The sequence below is a fragment of the Rhinolophus hipposideros genome (assembly GCF_964194185.1).
Source record: "Rhinolophus hipposideros genome assembly, chromosome: 17".
NCBI classification, from domain to species: domain Eukaryota; kingdom Metazoa; phylum Chordata; class Mammalia; order Chiroptera; family Rhinolophidae; genus Rhinolophus; species Rhinolophus hipposideros.
In genome coordinates, this window is record NC_138063.1 from 50,705,927 (window position 1) to 50,717,952 (window position 12,026).

Genomic DNA, 12,026 nt, shown 5'->3' on the forward strand with positions numbered 1-12,026 from the left:
TCTCTTCCCATTCACAGGCTTGCCAAAGTCTGAGTGATAACCAGCAAGTCTTAACTACCCAAACTGCTTTCTTCCAACTTGTCGCAGGAACACGAATCCTTTCAAGTTTTGAGTTCCTTTGTCTTCCTCTAGGATGCTTCTCACTCTTCTTCCACTCAGTTCTTTCTGTCTTCATACTTTACTATAGCATGAACTGCATTGCCTCCCTGTTATTCCATTTCAGACATCCCTTAACCCTTTTATTTATAGTCATGTTTGTATTTCAGACACATTTCTTGCCTTTAGCAGGCAAAGGTACATTGGTAATGTATGTAAAACTAGGCATGGAACCAGCTCACTGAAGGACACAGCCAAGATTACTTCACGAATGAATAAATTATAAACTCTTAGAGCTTTATGATATAGGTTTGGTCATGGATTGTTCATGGAGAGTGTTACAACTTAACTTAGATCTTCTCCATAAACAAGGGCCACTATTTTCTCCCTCCCTGCCACTTTTTTATCTGGCCTTTTATCTGTAGGCATTCAGGACACATCAATTAAATTTAATATTAGCCCAAACAAAACATAATTAGGAAGGCAAGGCAGCCCCAGAAATATTATATATCTATTTCCAAAACTTACTACCTTTCTCCTCTTCTCGTCTTCCCTCCACTGGTACAGATTATCCAACCTACCCTTCTTTTTAATTATTAAACTGAATAATTGAGGAATACCCCAAGTATAATAATTAGGATTTAAAACCTCTTAGGATTCAAAGACCTCACCAAGCTGTTTAACTGCATTTAAATGTGACTCTGAGTGGTTTATTGATTCCAGTGAGGAAAAGAGCTTCCATTCACGTGTGTGTCCCTGACCAGTGAGGATGGTGTCTGCTCAGTGCAGTTTCCGCATGTGACTCCTCCATAACATAATGTCATTTGGATCTATTTCAGAGTTCCCTGAAAAGAAGAGGCAGTCGGGAAACGTACAAAGAAAAGAAAACCTTTAACCAGGTAAGCAGAGGTTTCATTCTAATGTTACATCTCCTCAAGAGGCAATCACCTCACTTTGAATTTTCTCAAAACGTGTTAGCATTGCCTTTAACACTACCTGCCAAAAATTTGGACGCATTCAAAACCTCCATGGTGAAAATTTTCTTTCCAAACCAACAGCTCCTCCCTTTTGCTTCTCATACTGATAAGCTATTGATTCCTTCAAGAAAGAGAAGAACAGACTAGCTTTGTGTGGAGACATAATTTGGTGCGGTTCAAGGCTGTGGCAGTACTCATAGCTGGTAAAAAGCATTTTGGCCTTCAAAGTCATTCACACAGTAAAGCAGTACAGCTACTGTAATGCTGGGTCATTCATAAGGCACTGTTTTGAGTGTTGGTCTTTTTAAAAATGAGCAAGTTGAACAGTATCTTAAATTGTCCTAAAGGAAAATTAAGTGTTCTTGCTGAAAGATGGTAAAAGCGTAGCTGTTTCTATGTACATGGTGTGATCTTCAGAACTTTCTTAGCTTTTCTGAACACTTGTTTTACTGGATTCCTTGTTTTTCTTTTCCTTTTTTAAAAAAAAAAAAAATTACTGCTAGTATTAGGTGTTGGAGAGAACAAAAGCATTATTGGGATATCAGCTCCCCAAGCTCTCAGAGCAAGTAGTAATTAGACACAGTAAGTCTGGGTAACTAAGAGCTCTGCTAACCTGCCTCTGAATTCCACACTGATTCCCTTTGGTTTCTTCATTTTCCAAATTCGTTGTTCCCCAGAGTACCCTTGAAGGAGGGCCAGGCCATGTGAACAGCAGGAATGCCAAAGATTCACTGCTCCCTTCCACCCTCTCTACTCCCCAATCTCACTTTGGCATCTCCTAATAACAGGGAGATTAAAACCGGTCATTTCTCTGCTGGGTGCTTGAACCCTCCTGGGCTTTGAGTATGTTTCAATGTACTGACTCTTGACCAGGGAAGATCTTTTCCTTAAAAGGATAACTGCTGCCCTGTTCTGAAATGAACAGCATGGCATTGTCTTCACCTGTGGGTAAATCAGGCTGAGAACAGCGGCTGCTGCCCCTCAGGAGTGGTTGGGAAGCCCCGGGCACCGGGAATGTGTTCAGTGCCCCCTCAGCCTGCAGTGTCATTGAGAAAGGAGTTTCTGTCCAGCAGAGTGGTGGAATGGAGCGCCTTGGGAACTGCAGGTCTGCAACCAAAACTCAAAGGAAACTGGCACCCCGGCGCAAGGTAGGAATGCGAGCAGTCAGCGCTTGGGGTGCTGGCTAGACGTCAGACTTGCAAGCCAAAGAATATATACCCATAGCGATATATTTTTGTTGCTTGACAAGGCCTTTCGGCTGGTGGTGGTGGTGGCGGCGGTTGTGGTGGTTCTATGTGTGTCCTTCCCTCCATGCCATGTTTGCCTTCTCTGCCTGCAACAGGAACCGTGTCATGTGGAAAGTTTGACTCAACCTTCTGCTGTCGTACTGCATTCCTGGAGCTATCTGATGATCTCTTGAAACCAGAGCTTGATGTCCTTCAGCTTAGGATTCAGCCTAGACCCCTCCCCCGGAGTTTTGGCAGAATTTTAGAAAGTCTACAGTTACAAGATAAGATGGGTAGCTAGCCTTCTACAGCTTTAGCTGAGGCTGTGATTCTCCATTTTGTTAGAAGGAGTAACTTCCCGCTCCCAGAACAGGTTGAGTCCAGCTCCCCTGGCCTCCCCTCTCCCACACACCGGCCCCAGAAGGCACAGTGGGTTCTCCAGCTGCCTTAACACAGTGAAAAAGTCTGACTCCTTTGTTGGATGCACACACTCCCTTGGCTTCAAAGATTATCATTCTTTCAAAAACTGCTTTAGTCTTGGTGTCAGGCCTAGTAGCACATGGGTATTGAGCAGAAATGACAGCATATTTTAATAATACTGTTTCCCCAAAAATAAGACCTAGCCAGACCGTCAGCTCTAATGCATCTTTTGGAACAAAAATTAATATTAGATCTGGTCTTATTTTAATATAATATAAGACTGAGTATAATATCATAGCATAGCATATCATACCGGGTGTAATATAATATAATACTGGATATTATATGAATTTTTGCTCCAAAAGACGTTTTAGAGCTGATGGTCTGGCTAGGTCTTATTTTCAGGGAAACACGGTATGTGTGAATTCCTGGTGTGTGTGTAGTTCCTTTCTTAAGGAACAAGAAGACTTTTTGGATATTTTGTCAAACCTTAGGTAATCTACACATCAGATACTTGTTAGGGTATGTGACAGAATCTTGCTTCTTTAACTGACCTGGGTTTAGGTTCAGGGGTACAGAGGAGAATGGTTCTGGTTTATAGTCAGACTTGGAGAATGGCAGATGGAAGGAGAATGATGCAAGGTTTCAAGTTTCCAGAAATCAAGGCAATTTGAAGGCATTTTAGGATTTCCTCCCTAAGCATTTATAACCAAGTGTTGTAGAACCCTTGTGGAAAGCCCAGGTTCCATGTACCTCTCAGAGATCCTACTCATTTCCTCAATTTCTCATTTCAACTTTTGGGTGAACTTGGTTTGAGACTAAAGCTCCCTGAGCTGTGCAGGTCACTCTGCCCCTTACCTGCTCTTTTCGGGCCTGGCCTCCTAGTTGCACGTTTCCATGGAAATAGGGTCAGGGCATTGGTCGCAGCCGGTGGTCCTGCTTGAGGTGGGCAGAGGGCAGAGTTCCCTTGTGGCTTCAGATGACATTGTCTTCCATGACTTCTGTTGTTGTCCTCAGGCACGAAGGTGAATTTCTCTGCTTCAGATGGAAGTAGGATCACTTAGGTGATTTTGGACAAAGGATAAATGCTGGCTATCAAGTTAATGATGCGGTTAAGGGCTCTACCCTGTCTTCCTGACCCAGGGTTTTTACTGTGAAATGAATCCATTTGCAAAGTATTGGTAGTCTATCTCCATTGATATCTTAGGAATCTAGGTTTAACAAAAAATTGAAAAGGGGCTTTTGATTGTCTTACTTTAGAAAGTTTTATGAAGTTGGGGTCATTTAAAAGTAAAATGCCAATTTCTGCTCCATAGTAGGTACTCAGTATTTATGGAAAGAGTGAATAAATCCACAAATAAGAGTGGTTTTCTTTTACTATTAGAATTGACTACAATTTGTGTCTTTCACAGCCTATCTATCTATGCAAACCCTTTAAAAATATGTATATCATTACCCCAAGCAGTGATGATAACCCATTTTGCTCAGTGTGAGTAGGCAGACAACGTTATTTCCAATTAGTCACAGAAACCCTTTTTATGTCTGTTTAACCAAAACAAACGAATTCCTTAGTGGGATAAGTTCTTAGAACATGAAGACCATGCTCTCCTACTAGTGATATTTATGTTACTCTCTAATGTGCAAAGAGGGTAAAAAAAAAAAAAAAAAAAAGCAGAGTTATTGGTTCCTTTCCCCCATACTAATTGCGTTTCAGACAAAGCAGAAAGTTAATTTCTGGTGCCCACCTTGCTATACATTTTTCCATTTGTACATTACTCACAATAACCTTGTGACTAAGTGAGGATCCTGCTTTGGACATGAAGAGATGGGTTTACCAGGGCTCTGTGACTAGCCCACGGTGCCATGGACAGAAGGGGCAGAAGTGGGACTCAGAGCAGCATTTTTGACCCCAGGCCTGGCAGGACTGGTTTTTCTCTGCTAAGAGGATGGCAGTGGGAGCGTTGTCTCTCAGAAGACACACAGATAGTGCCAGGGCCTGCTTTCCAGGTGGCACCTGCTCACAATTGGACTTAGATTTTTCCTTGAGTCTTCCCCGTCATATGTTGTTTTTACTTCCATGGGTTTGTAGTGCAGGGAATGGGGGTCTAGGCGTGTGGAAGGAGGAAAGTTGGGAGCACCAAGGGAAGTCTTTCTGTATCTGTCTGAGTAATGGTGATAGTGCAGCAGAATATGGCAGAGAATGAGTGTGAAAGCTGCGTCAACTCTACTAGACCATTTGAGCACAAAAGGTGATCTCAGAGAGTTCATTCTCTCTGACTTGTTCCAGAGATTAGTTTGATAATTCTCCCTCCCCTGGGGATCGTACATTTGAGCATGATGTTGAATTTCTCTGTGTGATGGGGGAAGCCTTTGCTGGAGTCTTTGTTCCCATGACAGCCCTTTGAAACTCTGATAGCCAATCAAAGAGGAATGATTTATGAAAGTGGGCATTTTTTCCCATTCACTGAATGTGATTGAAAACCTTTGTGCCAGTCCAAATCAGAGAGTTCATGTGGCTTCAAGGCTTTGAAACCTGTACTACGAAGGCAGAGTCAACTTTCCAATTGGCCAGAAAGTGCCCTCTTGACCTCAGCCTTAGCAGTGTGAGCATTTAGTAGCAGAGAGTCTGCTTCGGCAACCTTCCAATATCTTCTGGTATTCCAATACCAGAGAACCACTTCTCAGGTTTTGAAACACTTACCTCCTTGCCTTGTGTTTCTGAGATTACTTTCCTGCTGTGTTATAGCAACTAAAGGGAGTGGAGTGTAGCCCGGAGCTCTGAAGTTGCACTTGCATGGCGGAAGGTTGTGAGTAACCTAAGGGTTTAGGTTTGCAGTAACCAATTCATACTAACCGTCAGAGCTTGCTACTTACTCTGCACCTTGATTCCCAAAGCACCCTCATGCCTTATCATCTCATAATTTTGCCCTCATGTCATTCTTGTGATATGCTGAGGATGGAGAGACAGGGGAGGAGGAGAGGCGAATTGCCATCTCTCAGATTCTCAGCAAATTATTCGAAAGCTGGGTTCTGATTTGGGATCACCTGGCCTCCCTCTTCTGGTAATACATGAGTTGCTGGCCACGTTAGATGAGGGAGGTCTGCATAGTGGAGAAAGTGAGCGGCAACAGGTAAAAGTGGCCACTGAAGTCTGTCTGCCTGCACCAGGCCTAGTGAGGGGTTCTGGTGTTTCCCACTGGTGCCGGTGATTAGTCAGATTGGACCACAAAGTAATGAGTGATCGCATAACTAGTGGGTGCTGGGTTTCATTTCATTTTCTCCCTCTTCACTCATCACCTGTATGATGGTTTTCGTGTGCATGTTTTTTTCCAAACTAATTGTTTGGTTTCAGCAACAGACTGCGGGTTTTGGCCAAGTCACCTCCGTGACGGTCCCGTTTCCCCTTGGCTTTGTTTTGGTGTCTTCTACATGTAAACCAACACACTGACAGAAAGATTGGTGTTTTGTGTTTGTGTGTGTGTTGGGGGCGAGGTGCGAGAGAAATCATCAAAAACATGAACATTTGGTATTTTCAAATAACCCTTCTCTCGGGCTGTTCTTTCCTGGCAGGAGGACAGTGCCGATTTGAAGTGCCAGCTTCAGTTTGCCAAAGAGGAAGGTTCCCTGATGCGTAAAAAGATGGCCAAGCTGGGGAGGGAGAAGGATGAGCTGGAGCAGGAGCTCCAGAAGTACAAGGCCCTGTATGGTGACGTGGACAGCCCCCTGCCCACAGGGGAAGCAGGTGGGCCACCCAGCACCAGGGAGGCCGAGCTGAAGTTGCGGCTGAAGTTGGTGGAGGAAGAAGCCAACATCTTGGGTCGGAAGATCGTGGAGCTGGAGGTGGAGAACCGAGGCCTCAAAGCAGAGATGGAGGACATGCGGGGCCAGTATGAGCGAGAGAGTTCAGGCCGGGACCACATCCCAAGCATTCCTACCTCACCCTTTGGGGACTCCCTGGAGTCCTCAACAGAGCTCCGCCGACACCTACAATTTGTGGAGGAGGAAGCGGAGCTGCTTCGAAGGTCCATATCTGAGATTGAGGACCACAACCGGCAGCTGACTCATGAGCTGAGCAAGTTCAAGTTTGAGCCTCTGCCGGAGCCCGGGTGGCTGGCGGACGGTGGGGGCAAAGGTGGGGTTCCCCTGCAGGAGGAGCTGAAGTCTGCCAGGCTGCAGATCAGCGAGCTGAGTGGGAAGGTGCTGAAGCTGCAGTATGAGAACCGGGTGCTCCTGTCCAATGTCCAGCGCTATGACCTGGCCGCCCACCTGGGCCTGCGTGCCCCAAGTCCCCGGGACAGCGATGCCGACAGCGACACGGGCAAAAAGGAGAGCGATGGGGAGGAAGGCCGCCAGCCCCAGCCCAAGCGGGAAGGCCCTATTGGTGGTGAGAGTGACTCGGAAGAGATATTCGAGAAGACATCGGGCTTCAGCAGTGGAAAGCCGTCAGAGGCCAGCGAGCAGTGTCCAGCGGAGGTCCTGAGGGCTAGGGAAGACTCTGAGTGCTTGGTGAGCATAAAACATGAGGCTGAGCGGCTGGAGCGGACCATGGACAGCCTCATCACGGACACCGATGCCTTTGTAGACAATTTGGCCTCACTGGGGCCTGGTGTCCAGGGGGAGGGAGGAAAGAAGGAGCCCCAGCTGCTGGGGGCCATCAATGCCAGGATGAAGGCTTTCAGGAAAGAGCTCCAGGACTTCCTGGAGCAGGTGAATCACATCGGAGATGGCCTGAGGGAGCGCCTGGAAGGCCTGTCCCCCTTGCCCCACCTCACGGAGTCTTCCAGCTTCCTCTCCACTGTGACCTCCGTGTCCCGGGACTCCCCCATCGGGAACCTGGGGAAGGAGCTGGTCCCAGACTTGCAGGTAAGGGGGCTCCTGGCTCTGCCTCCCTGCTCGGTTTTGCTCTTCCTCCTTCTTGCTGGCATTGCTGCACTTGAACTCATCGTGCTCACGGCTGCTTGGTTATGATTTCAAACCTGCTTTATACTAAAGCCTCAAGTGACAACCAAATCCTTTCTATTGGTTGGGTTTCTTTTTTCCTTTTTTTTTTTTTTTTAAGTTCTCTTTTATTTCCTAGTTTCTTTTTCCTTTTTTCCTCTCTTATTTTTAACTGTCTGTTGCTTTTGGCTTAGAGGTCCTCCCTCATGACACAAGGCTAATCCCAATGGAAGTGATAGGGATCGACGCAGTCCATCCTTTCTTCTTTTTTGGTGTCTCAAACGACCAGCTATCCCGATGAAGAAGCAAAGAGGAGTTTAAAACAAAGTACAAACTCATTTCTCAGTCAGGATAATTAGCAGACTCGCTCAGGAGCGTTTGCAACTCTACTTGGGTTTATTGCCAAGGGGACACAGTACAGTTTGGAAAGGCCCTAGGCAGCCAGGCCCATCCGCTCCCACTGGCAGATGAGCCAGAACGGGGGAGAGGAGCACAGTTCTGAGAGAAGGATGGTTTGGATGGAAAATCTCGCTGCCGTCTTGCTCCCGCTGCCCTCCCCAGCCGAGGGTGAGGGCAAAGTGGAGTAGCTGTCCCAGGACTGCTTTCCTATCCATCGCCCTTGGGTGCATGACCCAGCTGCTGCCCTGGATTCTGGCTTTGGCTGCTCGACCACCAGCAAGGAAGGAGGAGCCTTGTTTCCGTATCCTTCATGGGTAGAGTGCTTACCGGTGCTTCTGTGATTCATGCGTCCTCCTTGCATGCGCCTCATGATCAGTGTTTCGCATTCTTCCCTCCCCTCTCTTTTTGCTTTTCAGCTCTTTCAGCCCATTATTTTGCTCATCCTCATTTTGGTTCTATTCTCTTCACTCTTTTATGCCACTGTGTTTAAGTTGTTTTTGCTATTCATGCTTTTCTTCGTCTGGTAGTTATCTCAGTCATCTACCTTACCCATTTTTGTTTTCTTTATCCCTCCTCTCCACCTCTACCCTTGTTCTTTGTTTTTTATTTAAAATTAAAAACAAAAAAACAAACAAACAAAAAACCAAATCCCTCCCATGCACCTAACAGTCCAAACTGAGAGATCAGATGGAGTGGCAGCTGGGTCAGGAGCGAGGGGACAAGCGGGAGCGCCTGCACCTCCAAGCTGCACGGGACCTGCACCGCCGAGCCGATGGGGACGCCAGGAGCTGCCAGCCGGGAAGCCAGAGCTGTCTCAGTCTAGAGGTCAGCGAGCTGGCTGGTCCCACCGGCCACTTTCCCCCGCCTCTCCTTTTGATGTGTGTCTGGCTGTGTGATGTTTCCTACCTGGGTCCAAGGCCCTTAGGAAACATGGTAGGAGAATATGGAACCAGAGCGACTTAGCTAGAAGCAAAACCCACTGCATGCAACTGGAACTAGAGAGTCTACACAGGGTAAATGCAGGGAACTGCTAGTGCCCCATGTCACACAGGCGTCATCCTACTTGTAGACCTGTCTCTCCAGGGCACCTAGAAAGGTAGCAAGGTATAGGAGACTGATTTGTGAGCATCACCTGGCTTCTTGTCAAATGGTAAAGAATGCAGGGGTAAAACCAAGCACTGTTTTCGCTAGTCTGGAGGAAATGCCCTTCCCTGTGTGTCCTGTGGCCTATTCTGTACTTGCTTGGTGACAGTGCTTCAGCCTTTGGGCAGAGTGGAGGAGTGCACTCCTGACCTGGGACTCTTTAGCAGTCTCTGTTGTTGCCCTAGTAACCCCTTGTCAACAAAGCTCGTAGGCACCATAGATACTCTCCGTTGTATGAAACAGTTGTCAGCAGTCCTGCCAGAGAAAGCTTCTCCGTACAAGTAATCCCACCCAGGACAGAAGGACAGGTGTCGCTGAGGAGTGAGACCCTGGCCCTGATACTGCTGGTCAAGGCAGGTTATTGCAGGGTTACAGCAATATATTCCATATTAGAAAATATCTGGATAAAGAATCTTAATGTATCAGTCCCAGTGGGGATGTTACCATTCAGCTCTAAGGCTTCCCAGTGGCTCCCAAAGGGCAGGGTGAGGAATGGGGGCTCTCTCACCCCTGGAAGCAAACAGAAGCTCCCTCCACTAGAAAGTCAGGCATTTGACTAAGAAATGAAGTGCATAGAGATACTCGGGGCGAGCTGTGCTTGGGCCCTTCAGCTCAGCTTGCAGCTAATGCCTCAGTTAGGCTGCAGGTCCCACTGTCAGAGGTAGGTGGGTGGGGCAGCTGGCTTACCAGACATGAGTCCACGTATCTCCAGTGTGGGGCTTTTCCCTTGTCCTGTAAGAGAGTATGTCACATCTCTACCCTTGTTAATTGGGCACACAGTAACGTGAAAACTGCCTCAAAGCTTAAGTAAAACAAAAACAGTTTTCAGGAACATCCTGTGTAGCCCCACTGTCTGTGTAGTGTGACAAGGAGAGGTTCCACATGCTAAGGGCCAAGCACATGTCAGGGCCTAACTCCCAGAAAACAAGCAGAAGCCCAGCATACTACGTGGGGCTGTTGTGGGCAGCCCGCAGGGCAGCAGGGTGCCCAGGCCCCTCCCAGTCAGGAGCTTACGGTGCCCATAAGCATTTGTGATTTTAAAAAATGTTTTCTGAACACGGGTTTTGGACCTGGAGTTGGACATATATGATAGCATATCATCTTCAGTGTATTCTCATTGCAAAATTGCCGGTAAGATGTCGCTAGGTTTTATACCAGAATTTAAACATAGCACCGCATATTTGGGTTTTCCCCAAATATGGATTTAGTGATTAGTGTGTCTTGTAACTCTGCAGAACTTTCACAGTAACCCCCTTTGATCAGCCCATGCCCCACACAGCGTCTTCGTACGAGAATGCTGGTTGCTTGGGCAGTACCAAACTCACACTGACGTACATTTCAGATGAATTGAATGATCCATCTCCAGGGTGGAAACCTCAGGAAGACATGTTTCCAAGCATTCAGTTCACACTGTACCGCTAGCTATGTATAGCAGAGCCATTCTGCTGAGCTGGAATCAACGCTGGCGTGGGCATCTGGGCCACTGGGCTCTAGTCCCACTGTGTCCATTACTAGCTCTGTTTCTCAGGCAAATGCCCTGTTTCCTTGTCTGTAAAATGGGAGTAAAAATACTCCCTGCCTGCCTCATGTACTTATATGTGGATGATTCTCAGATCCAATGGGCTGTTGACTGAAAAAGTACACTAAAAAGTGCTAAATGTTTTGCAAACATCTAGTATGATTCATCAATAAAGAGACGGAAATATGCCCCGCCATTGAAGACTACCAGGCGAGAGGGGGTATCACAGCACCCTGGTCATGGTACCAGTTTTCTCTGCCTACTGTAGCCCTTTCTCATTTGTTACTGGTTGTTTCCTGGTGGTGTACCAGAAGCACAGTTCTGGCTGAACATGGCAGCCCTCTTCTTTTTGATATACTGTTGGAGGAAAACTGCAGCTCCCTTCCCATGTGCTCTGTCATTCAAGGCACGTCACACAGAACCTGTTTAGTTAAACTCTGATAAAGTGTTGTTTAACAGTAGGGCATTGATAAGTCTTCCTGTTGCTTGCCACATATATGCATGTATTGCATAGCTCCAGAAACCGGCAGCAGTTTTAGAGAGACAAAAATACTTTGAATGTTCTAGAACAACAAACCTCCATGAGTTAGTTGGTGCCATATGGCAACTTAGGATCATTGAACAATACAGCTCAGATTGGAAGGTCAGATCTTCAGACTGATTCCCTCATGTTGACCACTGCCCCCGTCCCCCCATCCCCATTCCCACTTCCGGGCCCAAACACTCCAACAAGCGCTTCGTCTCCTGGGGGATGTTTCTAAACATGTATCACTCAGGTGGACTAATTGGATGGCCAGCTATCTTGCCATGTTTCTTCTTGTGAACATCTGTCTGGTTTCCTTTAACTTTATATATTTTAATGAGAAACTTAAAAACAAAACAAACCAAAAAGAAAACACATCATAGTGAAAGGCAAGGTCTAGGGAACATAATTTCCAAGAAGGGGAATCAGGAGCTAAATATCCTTTGTTGTGATTTTTGTATTCACGAAGGCATTATACACAGAAGAGAAAACCCAATTATCTAGGCAAATACATTATATTTAAAAATATTTTTAAAAGATAATACACATTCTAGGACTACTTTGATAGCTCCGTAGCTCTTCCTTTCTTTGAGAAGCTGAAGGTAGACCCTTGTAGAGTGTGGGTCTCTGGGGAGCTGCTGTGTCCCTTGGGTGGATGTCACCCTGACAGCTTAGTTTGGTCTTTGAATATTACACTGTGTTAAAGAATGGCACAGTGGACAGTTCTAGGGAGCAGAACTCCTAAAAACCTTTTAACGAAAGCATCTCCAAATTCATTGCTCACA

The 12,026-nt window shown here is 46.4% G+C and overlaps 1 protein-coding gene across 7 annotated transcripts in view; it reads left to right on the top strand.

Annotated features, from left to right (window-relative positions):
• The window catches only part of MTCL1 (microtubule crosslinking factor 1), a 125,944-nt gene that overhangs the window by 72,058 nt on the left and 41,860 nt on the right, over window positions 1-12,026 (top strand). For 4 of the 7 annotated variants that reach the window (XM_081078202.1, XM_081078200.1, XM_081078204.1 and 1 more), the window contains exons 4-7: window positions 936-995; window positions 2,147-2,221; window positions 6,290-7,582; window positions 8,726-8,881. In XM_081078202.1, coding sequence (XP_080934328.1) covers window positions 936-995; window positions 2,147-2,221; window positions 6,290-7,582; window positions 8,726-8,881 — 1,584 coding nt within the window. The remainder of the gene's footprint in view (window positions 1-935; window positions 996-2,146; window positions 2,222-6,289; window positions 7,583-8,725; window positions 8,882-12,026) is intronic. The other 3 variants (XM_081078206.1, XM_081078205.1, XM_081078203.1) reach the window with 1 other exon arrangement.